Below are 15,035 nucleotides of genomic sequence, written 5' to 3' on the forward strand. Positions count from 1 at the left end.
CTTCTCGCGACACTCCTCGCCCTTTTCTGACCTGGTGCTCGCCGCAATTGATCCGCCATCATGTCGAGCAGCCTTTCGACGATGCCATTCTCGCGACAGTACGGTTCGTTCCGGATGTCGACGACAGGCAGCAGTAACACTGCACCGGGCACTTGTTTGCCGGTCGGTGGACATCAACGGATGGCACACGGTGGGATTAATCGCCATTCATCCGGCGCAGAAGCCGGACAGGTAGCGTCCGCTGCTCGCCTACAGATGGCGCCACTCGGCTACCGAATTGGTAACCTAGCGCGTCAGTCCAGCAACAATTGGATTAACAACAGTAGCGGCAATAGTACATTTGCCGCTATTCGACAACAGAAGATCTCAACACAGCAGCAGGAGCACTGTTCGGGACGTCCCATAGCGACGGCAGTAGTTGGCAAGCAGTCCCACGCTGACCGATGCGCTGTTCACCGTACAGGGGCAGGTCCGATAGGGAAGAAAATGGGCGAACCGATCGGTGACACACCGTTGCTACAGTCACCCCGCATAATTGCCCGTTCGGCACGGATCGTGGAGCCGAACGCGTGGAACCGGCGGCTCACGACGTCCAGCTTCTGCACGGTGGCAAGCACCATAGCTAGTCAACCCCACCAGGCGGGTAATCGGTTGCTGCAGACATCGCTCGCTTGTCGGAAGTCACCCGGCAGCTCTGGCACATCCGTCGAATCGATCGTCCCGAAGTATACGCGACCGAACGGTGGTGCCAATGGTGGGACCGGTGTTGTTGGTGGTGGCGAAACAGCGACGGCTCCCCAGAAGCGTACGTACAATGCGCACAAGCCCCAGATGCGGATGGTGTCCAGCCGGACCCTCACGAACACGACCGGCCGGGTGGGTACGGTGGCGAAGAAGGCAACGCTACCGACACCATCCCAGGACGCGGAGCGTGAAGTTGCCAAGGTACTGCACCATCACAACATGCGCGTGATCGATCTGCTCAACAACAATCATCTGCAGCAAGGGACAAACCGGACCGGGCGCGTTATTAAGGAGAACAACGAGAACCATCAGCCGGCGGCGGCGGTAACGCTTGCAGCGACACCGAACGGTGGACAGAAGCAGTCGGGGCCGAAGAAGGGGTCTGCCATACCGCAGCGTTTGCCACTGGCTGACCGCGACCAGCCAACCGATCGCAACAGACGGTTGCTGTTGGGCGAATGTTTCTCCAGCAAGTTCCCGAACGGATTGCCATTCGAGCAGGAGTTCTATTGCCGCCGCTCCGGTCAGGACTCGGACACTGCCGCCCAACCACCGGACGAGGTTGTTGGGCCCGATGTCGAGAAAGTGGCAGAAGAGGAGGAAGATGCGCCCAACCGCAGCGATGCGTATCAACGTTTACGGAAGTCGAAAAAGCACGCACTTCTGCCACGTCGGCAGGTGGTGGGACAAGGAGGTGGTGTGACGCTAGCTGGACGACGCGTCGCGTTGACCCAGCAAGATCTGCAACACCGAAGTCGCAGTGTGTCGTCTTCGGATGACGCTACACCGCCCGCTACAAACACCGCAAATCCTGAGGAGCGTCGATCCGTTTCAGCTATTGAGCGGGAGCACGACGACGAGGACGCGCTGTATGTAGACTTTACGAAGATCCACGATCCCCAGTCCTCGGTGGAGCACCTGGGCGAAGACGGTCCTGCTCACGGCACCGCCCAAACGTCCTTGGTGGAGTATCGGAACATTAACCATAGCAGCTACTATTACAAATTCGAGAGTGTCAGCCGTAAAGATGCGTCCCAGCGGAAGTTGTTGCAGCGACGCCCGGGTGAGGCCAGTAATGGTGAAGGGCGTCAGGAGGTAGTACGCAACCGCTATCAACGATCGCGGCTCGGTTTGAATCGGTCCGGTGCGTGCAGTCCGGATGCGAATGGTAATACCGGGCGCGAATATTACGACGACGATGAGGAGCGGCTCCAATGCCATGACGACGACGACGACGACGACGCCGAGCTCGTGGTGGAGGAGGACGAAGAGGATGACGAGGAGGAGGAAGGCGAACGGTCGACAGTGTACGTGGCCGTCGCAACGTGGGTTCCGAAGTGCAACCGGTTGCCGAACGAGAGCACCGAAAACAACAACAACAACAACACGATTTGTCTCACGCTGGCGACTAACAACGGTAACAACGAAGATATTGACCAACAGCAGCAACAGCAGCAAAAGCCGCAGCCTACAAGAATTGCAGTTGCAGCCAACACCACTACTTCCGCTGCAACCACCACCCACCGTACCGGGCTACCCGTGCCAGCACCTTCCAGCTACGGCCAGCTGTAAGTAGAGATACCCAAGATGTTGTGTGTGTGCACCACGTGTCTCGGTAATGCGCGAGAGCGCGTGTATTTTTTAGGTGGAGGAGAAGGTGTCGTCCAGACGCACAGACCTTTTGGAAAAGATTATGAATGATTTAATGCTTTTGGTTTCGTGGGATCCTTTTGGGTGATTTGAGTTGTAATATTGGGTCATCGTGAAGTCTACGATGTATGTGGGACGAAGTGAATCTCAAGATCTCGTGAGTAATGTGAGCTTAATAAATGTTTTGAAAAGAGTCATTTGTATGAATCTTACGTGAGGAGTCATTCAATTTAGGATGAACGATTCATGAATATGAATCAGATTCACTCAACATTATTCATGCAGTTATCTCGAAGTCAGGGTTCAGCATCCTGTGCACTAGTAATAGACGAGAGCATGTACTCTAGCCTATCAGACATTGGAAATCTTTTCCAAGTGGGATGATTTATGATATTTGATTTTAATGCTACTGTTGCTTTGTTCTATCTCTCTCTCTCTCTCACTCTCCCTTGTCGCCGTTCTCCTATTTCGTTGTCCAAACAAGGTCTCCACGGCAAAGTCTCTCGCCCGCCCGCCCAGTTCGAGGGACGACACGATCTGTCAAGGTAGCGGGCGATCTCGTTGTAGCAATGTCGGCAGGGTCGGGTCGGGTCTCAGCCCCCCGGCGGGGAGGTGCGCTACACAGCGGCAACGTCAAAGTCAATGTCTCCTCGGGTTTCCGTCCGTCGCACTATCGATTTCTCTTCTCCATCAGCCTATCGTACGGCGGGGTTTTTTTTTGGAAAAACGTTGGAAAACCCCCACTAGCGGGAGGAGAGGGGAGGGGATAGTGGGTTTTGGGGGTGGGGGCCAAGCGAGAAGGGCCAGTCAGTCAGTCACCATTAGCCCAAAGTGAAATGCATCTTGTGTGTGCATGGCGTCCAACATTTGCGTCGAGAGTCTGCGAAACTCCCAAGCGTGAGGGCGCCCTCGTCCAGGTGTTGGAGGGGGGGGGGGGAGAGGGGGGGGGGGGGGGTAATGTTGGTGGGCCCCCGGGTTGTGTGGTTGTGTGTCGGGTCGGACTTGTTCCAAACCGGTCCACCACAACCCCATCGATGGGCATCGCCAGTGGCTTTTCTCACTCTTTTTGCTCCCCTCATTCTTCTCTATAGTCGCTCTCTCTCTCTCCATCTCTCTCTTTCGCGCTTACAACCAATTTCGCCTCCTGCGAAGTGTTGTTGTGACTCTGTGCGTGCGGTGAGCCACCAAAACGGATCGATGCCCGATTTCGCCAGGCCGTCCGTGCATTGACTTCTGCGAGAAACACGATATCACCTCGGACACCTCGCGCTACTGCCCAAACGGTGGTCGTTCGGTCGTCCCACCTCTGCTCGCTCACACTCGCTGCGATGCATCTTTACGTATAGGCGAGCGACATTTTAACCCTCCGAATGGTGTTTTGGGTTTTTGGTGCGATCCACCGACTGCAGCTACTTGCAGCAGAGGGGTCCGCAGGTTAAGGTGATGACTCTCACAACACCCTTCCAGCGCTACGCCGATATCCCCATTGGGAGGTGGTGTAAAATATCGATTCCATTTTTAGGCCCCGCCACCACTATTGACTGGCTGCCATTGCATTCTACCGCCGGTGCGTGGGAACTCTCCAACTTGGCTAGATCCTCGGGACAAGAGTGACCAGGTGGGACCGACGACCAGATGTCTCCTCCGCCCTTGCGTGTATAAATCATTCACCTTTCATAACTCTTCGCTCAGAGCCCAGGCAAACGAGTTCCGACGGTTTTGCCAGATCGTTCCCCCTAACCTCCTCCTCTTGGAGTTCCTGGTGATGTGACAGGAGTAGAAATTTATCATCCCGCAAGAATTCCAAGCCACCCGCGATCTCGCGACGCGCGCGACACGACAACGGGGGTGGATGTGCACCTGAGTGTCGCATACCCTCCGAGTGTCTCTCTGTGGCCTGTGATCTGTGTGGTAGCGCGCGATACAAATCAGCTCTCCGACGCAAATGGGTCGTGGCGTGATTCGACTACACTAGACAAAAATCTCCCAGACAAGGATGTGTAGGAGGATGGTCACGGTTGTCTCGGGCGATAGGAACCGATTAGTTCGTTAGCAAACCGTTTCCGCGGATGGTACAGGCTGTAGATGTTCGGTGCCGGTGCTACTGCTGCTGGGATGGATAGATCGGATCGGGTGTTGCTGCCATTTGCCGTGCCGCGGCTCATATCTCGCAACAGGTTGGAAATGAATTCTCCATAAATGGTGCCTTCCGTTCAACGTTCGCGGCACGTAATCCTTACGTCTGTTGCTTTCGTTGCCGACGGGGTGGTTCTGTTCTTATTTAGTTCGCCTGCCCATTCGGCTTTGCCCCCGTCCCGTTTGTTCGTGGCCAATTAAAATGCAAACTAAATTTTTAAAACAACGAACGGTGCGGTGTAAAGAATTCAATAACCGCGCGTACCTGTACAATGTACAAGGAGGAGGAAGTTAAGCAACCCCAAGCCTCGGTGTGGTGGAATCAATACGTCAAATTTCTATGTAGCTACTTCTTGTTGCTCTCGGATTGCTCGGACTTCTGGCTTCTGGCGATTTTAGCGTAGAGTGTTTGAGCTTGCGTCACGAGTAGCGCAGACCGAGAAGAAGGGAGTTTGCGTGCGCAATTAGTCATCCGGAGTTGCTTCCGTGCCAAGATACACACACCGGGCCGGGTGTCATTCGACGCCATAACAGGGTACGGGGCTGTTTTTTAAGGCACTATTTGGGAGTTGCCACACGTGTATGATGGAGTGATAGTTGTGCAATTGTTGTTCCGTTGAAAAATATTTTTTCTTGGAAATGTAACCTTTTCCAATGAAATTATTTCTAATTCAATTGATAATGCGAGTTCCTTTTTTCTAAATCTTTTAATTTCTTCCAAGGCACCCAAATTATTTGAATTTACTAACCAAAAAGCATGAATATAGATTTTACTTAAAAAAATAATATTAAATATATCTGTATTATATTATATTGTTATTATATGCATTTATATATAATAATATAATATTCAATCTATAGCACATCTACAAGGACATTGAACAATATTTTTCTCTCATTAAACATGAATAAATTATTTACCTGTATTTGCTATGTATATGTTAATATTCAGCTATCAACACTTTCCGGACATTTCAGTCAGTCATTTCATTTTCAGTGGAGAAATTTTATTGTGTTATTTACATTAAATTCTTCAACTCCACTGCAACACAAAACGAGGCGAAATATTTAATTTTATTTAAATTTAATTTTATTTTTATAAATATGGTATGGGCGAATTTTATTTAATATGGTAAAGAAAAGTACAATAATTTCGAACCAAAATAACCTTTCTGTTCTGACTCGCGCATTGCAGTATTTTAGGAAAGGTTGACAGTGTAGTGTTGGGTAAATTTGATTCAGAGTCATGAAATTCGACTTTATCGAACTTCAAATCAAACATAAAACCTTTGGTTTTTTTTTATTTTTTCAAGAACGGCCAGGTCGTATTGCTAAAACATAATTACATTATTCTTTAATTACATAGATATTAAAAATCAAAACAATCATTTGTTGAAGTAAATAGGTTGCCAAACCGGCGCTGCCCGGTGGCATGATGGTAGCGGCGCCGGTCTTCACACGAACGGACCAAAATCCCATTCAGACCAATCCCCCGTAGCAAAGATTTTATTTATCCGACTACGTGGTAAAATAAGTCTTATAAAGCCAGAAATGGCAGGCATATGACCTAGTAGGTCCTTACGCCAACAAGAGAGAGAGAGAGAGAGAGAGAGAGAGAGAGAGAGAGAGAGAGAGAGAGAGAGAGAAAGAGAGAGAGAGAGGGAGAGCGAGAGAGGGAGAGAGAGAGAGGATTGCCAATTATAACCATGTGTGAAGAAATCTTTTATCGGTTTCAAGAAATAAATAGAAATTTCGTTATAAAACTAATTGTCCTGTCACAGTTGTCGCATGTCATAGTTTGATAACAAAGCACAATTAAATTTTTATGCTAATTTTCATTACAAAAAATATTAATGTGTTATTAATCTAACTAACAACATACAATAGTGTTCGTACACTCTATTGGGACGTTAAATCACAGAAGCAAAGAAGCAACAGAAACAAATTGTAAAATCCCTGCTGATTTCAGGACTACCCGAAAGGAAAGACTTCAATGAGTCGAAAAGAGGGAAAACTTTTTCCCCATGGGTGAAAAAAAAAAATAAATCAAACCAAATCGCCCCCCACCTGTTATTGGTGCAATGAATTTGAGTAATATAATTACTCATCGCTTACCTTTCTTGGGTTTGGAAAAGATCCGGCAAGTAAAACGAGTCGCCTTACGGTCCGTCAAACTGTAAGCGGATTTACTTTTATCCTCGTACATGGAAAAATGAACCCAGATACAGTGAGAGACTCGTACACCAGAGGGGTAGAAATGACCGCTATCCGATGATTGGCGTCATCTCTGGCACGGGAATGCACGCATGTGTCGTGGATTAAAATTGTCAATGTGTAAAAATTGTTCTCCATCCACTGGAGCTCGCAGCCCATCGGGTGGAATGGTTGATAAATTATCATACGGTTCTGCCGGATGGTTAATGGGACCAGATATTAAAAAAGATCTACCCCTCCTAATCCCTTTGCTTGGCCTTTGCGGCAGGTGCATTGGTGGCCATCCATCATTGTTTCGCATCCATAACTCACGTGGGCTAATGTTGGACCACACAGTTAGTAGAGAGGTGGGTTAAGGCAGGCTCTCATGAAAGGACCCGTAACTCACCCGGCGTGATGCGGTAGCAGCGCCCCCGCCACAACGACAAGTGTGCCAGCTTCCGCGTTGTGTCCCAAAGCCAAGGTAAAGGTTCACGGTGGTTCGAAGCCCGTCACACACGCTTCTCGGCCGCATTCGATTGACAGGTTGAAAGGCGGGAAATGGTACACGGCGACACACACGGCGATGTTGGAGTTAGGTGATCCTTTTACGGTACGCTAAGGATCACCGACTGGCACTCCGACTCGTACTCGGACAAAAAAGCTCACCATTCATTTATGACAGCGGGTGTTAAAGCGTGCACACTCGACGACACCATATGTGGTGGTGGCTCGAAAAGAGAGGAGGAGGTATGAGAGGATCGGCAGTGAAGAGTTGTCAACCGAGAACCGATGTGGCTATGGACGACCCGAGGTTCGGGGTCGGTTCGGGGCTTCGAACTTTGTGCTAACCTCCCGTGTCCGTGAGCATTTGGATCTGTGCAGTGCAGTGCGGCGAGATTGTTGTCAGCGGTACGTCCACCCGGACGGTTGTTTTCGTTGGTGCAAGGGTAGTAGCTCCGTACGCGCGCGCCAATTTTGGGAACGGTGAGATCGCCAAAAAACCAACCTGAGACAGACTGGCTCCGGTGAGTGGTTCCAGCCTTAAAAGGGAGCCATGCACGCGGGTGTTTGCCGTTTTGATTGAGCAATAATGCGCTCGAACACGCGGGTGGAAAGAGAGTTTCAACCGCGTAGCCTGTGACGTAAAGACACTGGCTGGGGGATATTCACACCCACACCTTTTCGTGATAATTATCGGTATCATACGCGATCGGCGTTGTTCTTTATTGTCTGTGCTGTCATCCCATGATGTAGGTAACAAGTTGTAGGAGTATATAATCGATAGAAGTGTGTTAATGTAATGTCAGTACATTCAATATCAGTTCAATTTATCTGCTCGATCATCTCAACGACGCAGCGCCCTTTATCAGCGCTGCGGTCGGTTTCGGAACCAATAACAAAAAGCTTCCCGTGCAACGCCCTCTATTGGCGGATAAGGTAAGCAAACAAAAAGATCACTCTCGAAAGCAGAATAAACCAATATGACCATGGGACGAGTCGATTGAATCAATCAATCAAAACTGCTAAACAAATGATCGTAACAGTTCGTGTGTTCCCCTCGCTCAGAAAGAGCGTCCACACGGAAGCAGATGATCGTGAATGTGGTTAAGCGCCTTGAAAGTATGCATTACGCACACCATCTAGAGTTGATCGAGAGCGCAACTTCTCTCTCTGTCCGAAGCGGATGCGGTGTTGTAGTTCAAGGTTATATCCGTTTCATCTCATAGGCGGCGCTAATGAGGCAGATCATTGCTGCGAGTAAGAACGCGAGAGAGAGAGAGCTTTCGTGAGGTGATCTCCACCGAACAAATGCAGGGGTTGTCGCACGGTTGGCAAAAAAGTTTATAATTGGCAAAATATTATTTATAATATAAGTACGACTATGTTTTGTTTATTGGGTACCGATATACGCCTAAACCGTTTCAACTTTATGTGTATACAATAATTTTTTATTCCGCATCAACCCTAAATGTTTAGTAAATTTTGTTTATTTTCATAAAATAGCGCCATCTATTGCTGGGGCCCAATACTAATAATGGGAAAAGTAGCAAAAGAAGCTTAACAAGGTTTTGAAATTTATGCTTATTTACCCGTTTCCTTGTGCCACTCGTTCGTACCGCAATAATCTGCCGACAGAACGCCCACTGCGAACCGAATGTGTGTTTTGAGATGTTTTGGGGACGCTACCAAGGCGGAAAAAAATCACATCAACAAACCATCACGTTCGTTGTTTTGTTTTTGTATTTTGGTTTGGTTTCCCGCCAAAACAACATCTCGTATAGTGTTATAATATAGTTTTTGTCATCAGTTTTCATTCACTATCGCCATTTGTTTCTGCATTATCCCGCCTGTTTTCGATGATTGGTATTGCTCTCGAGATGATATTTCGCACACTGGTTTTTTTTCCTTCCTGTTTCGTTTGGTTGTCACGCGCGGCCCCAAAAGAATCCGACCAAACCTGGCTGACCTTTCGAAAGGTGTTGCCCTCGGTCGAGAGGGACCTTCTTTGCATCGGACCGGAGCGGAAAAAAGTCGTGGGTGGAAAAACGTTGGTCGTTTATGAACACCTTGCCCGCCGCTCGACGGTGAACCATGCGGAGACAATAATTTCATTATTGATCGGTTTGCCAGTAACCTTACCTTGCCAGTGTCGTCCGGTCAATTGGGTACTAAGCGAAGATGGGGCGTGTGTCGCGAGCGTCTTGTTTAGTAGTTTCCGTGTGGGGTGTTAAAATTAAATTGGGGAATATTGGCGACGAAATTAACACATCACCCACCGTCGACTCTGCATTATATAATGAGTGACGGGGTGACGATCAGGCGAGTTGAAGAATTTTCTTTTTTTAAAGTACGGGCAAAATTCATAATTCACAACGCTTCGAACAGTGTGAATTTTGTTACAATTATAACGACGATAAGCCGAAATTTAGAACGTGTTGGAAGTTCTCATCGTTATTTTGGGATGGAACTGTTTTCGTTTCGTTCAATCCTATTCCAAAGACGCCCAACATGATCCTTCACGTTCGCTGCAGCGTACATTGGCTTTCCGCGCCATGAGTCATGCTCATTGTTAAAGGAACCAAACCAGCAACACTCTGGTGCTAACCACAAACTTATTAAAATTTTTTTTACGGTTGCCACTTCGAATGTGACGCATGTGTGCGCGTACTCGTTCGGGGGTTTCGTACAGGGCTCTTCGCAGCAGCCGTAACGTACGAGCGCGGGTCAAGCAGAGCGAGCGTTGCATTTTACTGGCGAGGATAATAAAAATGTCTTGTAAATAAGGTCCCACCATTTACGCGACATGCGTACAATGGTTAAGAAGTAAATCTGGAAAATCTTCGACACAGCCAATCGCCCCCGGGGGTTGGTGAGAAGATGTACCGGTGTGTGTGTGTGTGTGTATTGGTGCATTTATCGGTGGCCCATGCATGCCCACTGGTAAAACGAAAAGTGGACGAAAACAAAACTCTCACCGAGCGAAGGGCCCGGTAATATGACCCTTTATTGCGGCACCATGTGTGTTTTTGAGTTGAGACGGTCTGAAACTAATTTGCCGTTTGAGCCGGCATTATCCATGCATTCGAAAGGCGTTTTATGATTTTTGGTTTCGAACCGTTTTGATAAAGAAATCGCTCTCTATCGACATGATCATGGGGAAAATTTTGGTCACAAACACTTCAAGTTTTTGTTTGGCGCTTGGCAGTGTGACGCATACTTGGTTGTTGTTACTTATCATTTGCAGATCTTGCCCTTCCTGTCGCCAAGAATTCCGGTGTCATTTTCAACATGGTATTGTCTTCCGGGCGATGATGGCGTCGCACGCAACGCGATCCCAATGAAAGCCTTTGTTGGGGTTGTGCGCGAATCGGAAGAATCGCACACGGGGCACAGCAGAGCGCGCTCAGCATGACCATATATAGTAATGATATGTAGACGATGTGTGCGATGCGCGTGTGTTAGGAAGCGACGCTGTCGGAAACCTTCGGCAGTGGGATCGGCATACCTTTCCACCAAAAGGGGCCTGATAGGTTTGGAACAGTTCTTGAAGCTTGGGCGAGATTTTAGACACATTGAAATAGATCATATTGTTATATGATTTGTTAATAATGTTATGCTTGTTGTTAATATGATTTTAAAAATCTTCGTCAAAACCATTTCACTACCGATAATTGTTTCTTTCGGGCTCTCTTTGATTTGTGCGTCGAACAACTCGTCAAAATCAAATCGGTCTGGGCTTCACGTTAAAGCAACCTTAGAGTTATATACTGGTTGGGGCAAAAATGACCCGAAAAGGAGGTGGCCACAGATATGTTTTGCTATTATCATGATCTTGAGATACATCTGATAAGAAATGTTTAGAAGCTGCGTTGATCAGACTGCCTTCAGGGAATCGATCCGCTAATGAACTCGTGCCATTGAGTTAATCATTTGGGAAAGGTGCGTCGAAAACAATAACAAGGAAGAGCTCTCTACGCTAATTCAACCAACGAATAGCGCATCTCTGCGGAACTCCCAATTCTAATGTTTGTTTCGCATTCTAATTCAATTTTAATGCTGGGTGTATGGATAGAAAACTTTAGAATTTTGGATAGTATTTTAGACACCGTAGACCTTCAAAATCCGTTGTTATTTGTCTGATCCTTGTATGGAAGTCGAAAATTTAATACAACTCCACTTATTGAATGTTTCTTCCATAAGATTTCATCATATGTCAATAGGACTCATCACACACCCGTTATGGGCATCACCACCTTTTGCAAGTTTACGTAGTCGTTAGCGCATCATTACGGGCATTTTTTATTGTCAGCGTTACATTAGATAGTCAGGAAGTACGTTATCGCTGTTATTAACATGCAGTAAAAAACAGTAGTTTGTTTACTCATTTACAATAATTTAAGGCGCTTAATTTGAACAAAGCAATTTAGATCTATGTTAAAGTTTAATTTGTTCACCCTGAGGAATAAACCTCGAGGACGGTTATATGAAGCTAGAAGAGGTCATTTTTACACGTGTCAACAGAGTTGTTGGACTACAAGGGATCTTTAGCGCCTTTACTGTCTGCTAAGCAATTCTATATCTAGTTGTTCGTAGTATTGTAGTGTTAATATCAAGCCTGCCCTGCATTTATTTAAAGTTTTTGCCACAGATGCACTTTTTTCATGATGCTCACGTCCATCACTAACCTTTATGTGGGACTGAGAACGGTCGGATCATCTGCCGATGTTTAAATATTTCTAGATTGTTTGAGGTAATACATGGCATAGGGGTAGACAATTAATTTCTAAAGAATCTTCTTAATTTTCTACACCCGACTGTCGAAAATACGCTTAATTCGTCTGATAAAGTCGCCTCAATGCCAGAACGGTTGATGTGCCTTGAATCTGAGGTTTATGTTCTAATAAAAAAAAATAATTGAAACCTATAACACTGTTTAATATCAATATGCGGGGCACATATGCGGAAAGAATAAGAGAGGGTTGGAAAGCAATGGTGGAGAATCGGATTTAGGGAGCGGCGTACTGCCGGTGGATTCAAACCTATCAGGCGACACCCTTTTACTAGTGAGCCAATGGCGATATAAAACGCACCAGTAGCTTAAGCAAACCGAGAGAAAGACCTCCTGACCCCGCTCAAGGCGATTAAAGTGGGACGCTAGTCGTAGTCATTCTAAACGACCGTCCAACAGATTAATGAAACGAGCATAGTGACTTCATATAGTTCAGATTTAGTTCAAATCAGTTTCAGTTCGGCACCATTGTGGAAGGGGCTTTCGATGGCAGTTTGACGATAAAATTGTCACGCGGGGGTGTTGCGTCTTGGATTTATATACAATCCACCTATAACTGTGCAAAGATCTGTGAGGCAAGGGGATCCAACTGGAATGCTCCTATTCGCCATATATTTCTATCCAAAATTATTGAACAAATTGGATGATATATGTAATGGCAAAGACGACTTAGTTAACGCTTATGCGAATGATATTTCATTAATAACCACAAAAAAAACGGACAAAATAGAACTCATTAAAACCGCTTTTCACGATTTTTGGCATTTGGATGTGAAGCAAGATTAAATATTAATAAAACATCATCGACCCCTATCCCTATGTCGAGGGTTTATTTCTGAAAAACAACAAAACAGCTGTTGACTGGGTAGAAAATTCATAAAGAATTAAAATTCTTGGAATAATATTCACTAACTGCCTAAGACTCACTATCAAATTAAACTGGGATGCTACAACCCACAAAATTTGCGCAAATAATAAGGCAACATAAAACTAGAGAACTCAATATACAGCGAAAAATCATAATCAATCAACACATATCTCACATCAAAATTATGGTATGTAGGTTCAGTATTATCAATCAATAAGTATTTTTTTAGGACGTATAACAATTCAATTCGGATCATTTACGTGGAATCAGAGAGGACTTTGCGTAAAAATGCATCAACTTGCGTTACCGAAAACAAAGGGAGGATTAAACCGCCTTGTGTCTGAGTTAACATTAAAATCTTTACTTATAAATCGATTCCTTGAAGAAAAACAAGTAATGCCTTTTAAGTAATGATATATCAAACATTATAATCCACCCAATATTTCCGATATTTCTTCCTTCTACGCTTGCTTAAAAAACATTAAACATTAAAATTACCTCTCTCAAACAAACAAAGTACTGTTGAATATCCATCTGCTAAATTAGTACACAAAAAAGTTCTTGAATCATATCCGTGACCACACGTGCAAATAAAGTATTACCACTGCAATTGGAAAAGGATTTGGAATAATATTAAAATATTATATAAAACGCCCTTAAATCTAAACAAAGAAGCCAATGCCACCCTGTTGGTTAACGGAAAAATATCAACTAAAATAAAAATCTGGAATGAGCACACATGCAAACTGGCTTGAATGTACGACAATAGAAAACGTAGAACATAAGTTTAAAGAGTGTGTAGCTGAATGTCACATTTGGAACTTATTTTGCGAGATAATGCGTGATACACAAATGCTTTGGATAATATGAAGAAAAGGTACAGAACTGCTATCATGTCTGCATTTTTAAATAATGTTATAATTATTGAAAACAAAGAAATACGTAACTACTCAAACATAAGCAAAAATCATATTTAATCATATATTAAATATGAATTTTAAATATATCATCACGAGAAATGAGTGGAATGGGGTTAAATGGAATTCAAAAATCATCCTCTCCATTATTAGATGCAGCTAGCAGTAGGAGTTCAAAGGGTTGTTTTGAATGGTGAAAACTAACCACACGCAAGCAAACCACATGCCCCGGCAGAGGTGGAAGTTTAGTTTGCAAGTATCATCTTCATCAATATTTTCCCGGATGTGTGCCACCCTGTGCGGTGGGTTTTAAAATACCCCCCCCAAAACCCTTTTCAAACGGTATCCGTTCCAAAACACCATGTGCATGCGATTAACATAGATCTTTCACCTACGGATGGGGGAAAAAACACAGGAAATCAGCACAAGTGTGCTGTGCAGGCGACGATGCGATTTCGTTTTGAGAATGGCAGCGGAAAAATTTTTGTGTGTCATAATGAAAAAAAAAAGAAAAACCCCCGGCCGGACACAGGGGCAGCGATGGGTTGTGTGTGGTTGTGTTGTGTTGTGTATCTATTTTCTACCTCGCCCCAGCATATTGTAATTGCACCGCGGTTGCACTAAACGTTAGCATCTCCCCCGCCTTTCCTTCCCTCCCTTCCCACACCGGTAAAACTCCAAGCCCCCCGACAAGCGGGATGCCGTTCCAGGCTGAAGTCGCAGCACATTGCAAACCGTGTATTAGCCCCCATACAAACGCCCGTCACTTTTATCGCCCCCAGAGGGAGGCATTTACTGTGGTCGGCCGTTGCAACAACAATAACAATCTGCATCTGCACACCGGAATCAATACGCCCCCGTGCCGTAGCCGCGTGCCTGCATATTGGCTGAGACGCGTTTGATGCTTTCTCCTTTTGCATCGAAAAAACCTCCGTACCGGGAGGATATCAATCGCCCGGGATGTAGCTAATGCAGCGGCACAATATGTTTTCGAACATCATCTCTTCATCTTCACTCATCCGCATCTTCAAAAACCGAATCGGTTCCCGCGCTTCAAAGGGGGGGGGGGGCAGGAAGTGTAGCAAAAACATGGCCAATCATAAGCAATACGGTAGCAGCGAAATCAGATTCGACTTTGTCAATATCGTCTTTGGCTTTGGGTTGTGCCTTTGGATTTTTTTGCGCGTTGCGTTGCGCGACATGGGAAAATGATTCTCCTTTCAATGGCTGGCTC

At 45.9% G+C, this 15,035-nt stretch overlaps 1 protein-coding gene across 1 annotated transcript in view; it reads left to right on the top strand.

The window, feature by feature from the left end:
• The first annotated feature begins 60 nt into the window (after positions 1-60).
• Positions 61-15,035, top strand: part of LOC128306614 (uncharacterized) — a 71,947-nt gene continuing 56,972 nt past the window's right edge. The window contains exon 1 of the mRNA XM_053044173.1: positions 61-2,312. Within this exon, the coding sequence (XP_052900133.1) occupies positions 61-2,312 (2,252 nt within the window). The remainder of the gene's footprint in view (positions 2,313-15,035) is intronic.

Source organism: Anopheles moucheti, chromosome X, assembly GCF_943734755.1.
Source record: "Anopheles moucheti chromosome X, idAnoMoucSN_F20_07, whole genome shotgun sequence".
In the NCBI taxonomy this organism is placed as follows: domain Eukaryota; kingdom Metazoa; phylum Arthropoda; class Insecta; order Diptera; family Culicidae; genus Anopheles; species Anopheles moucheti.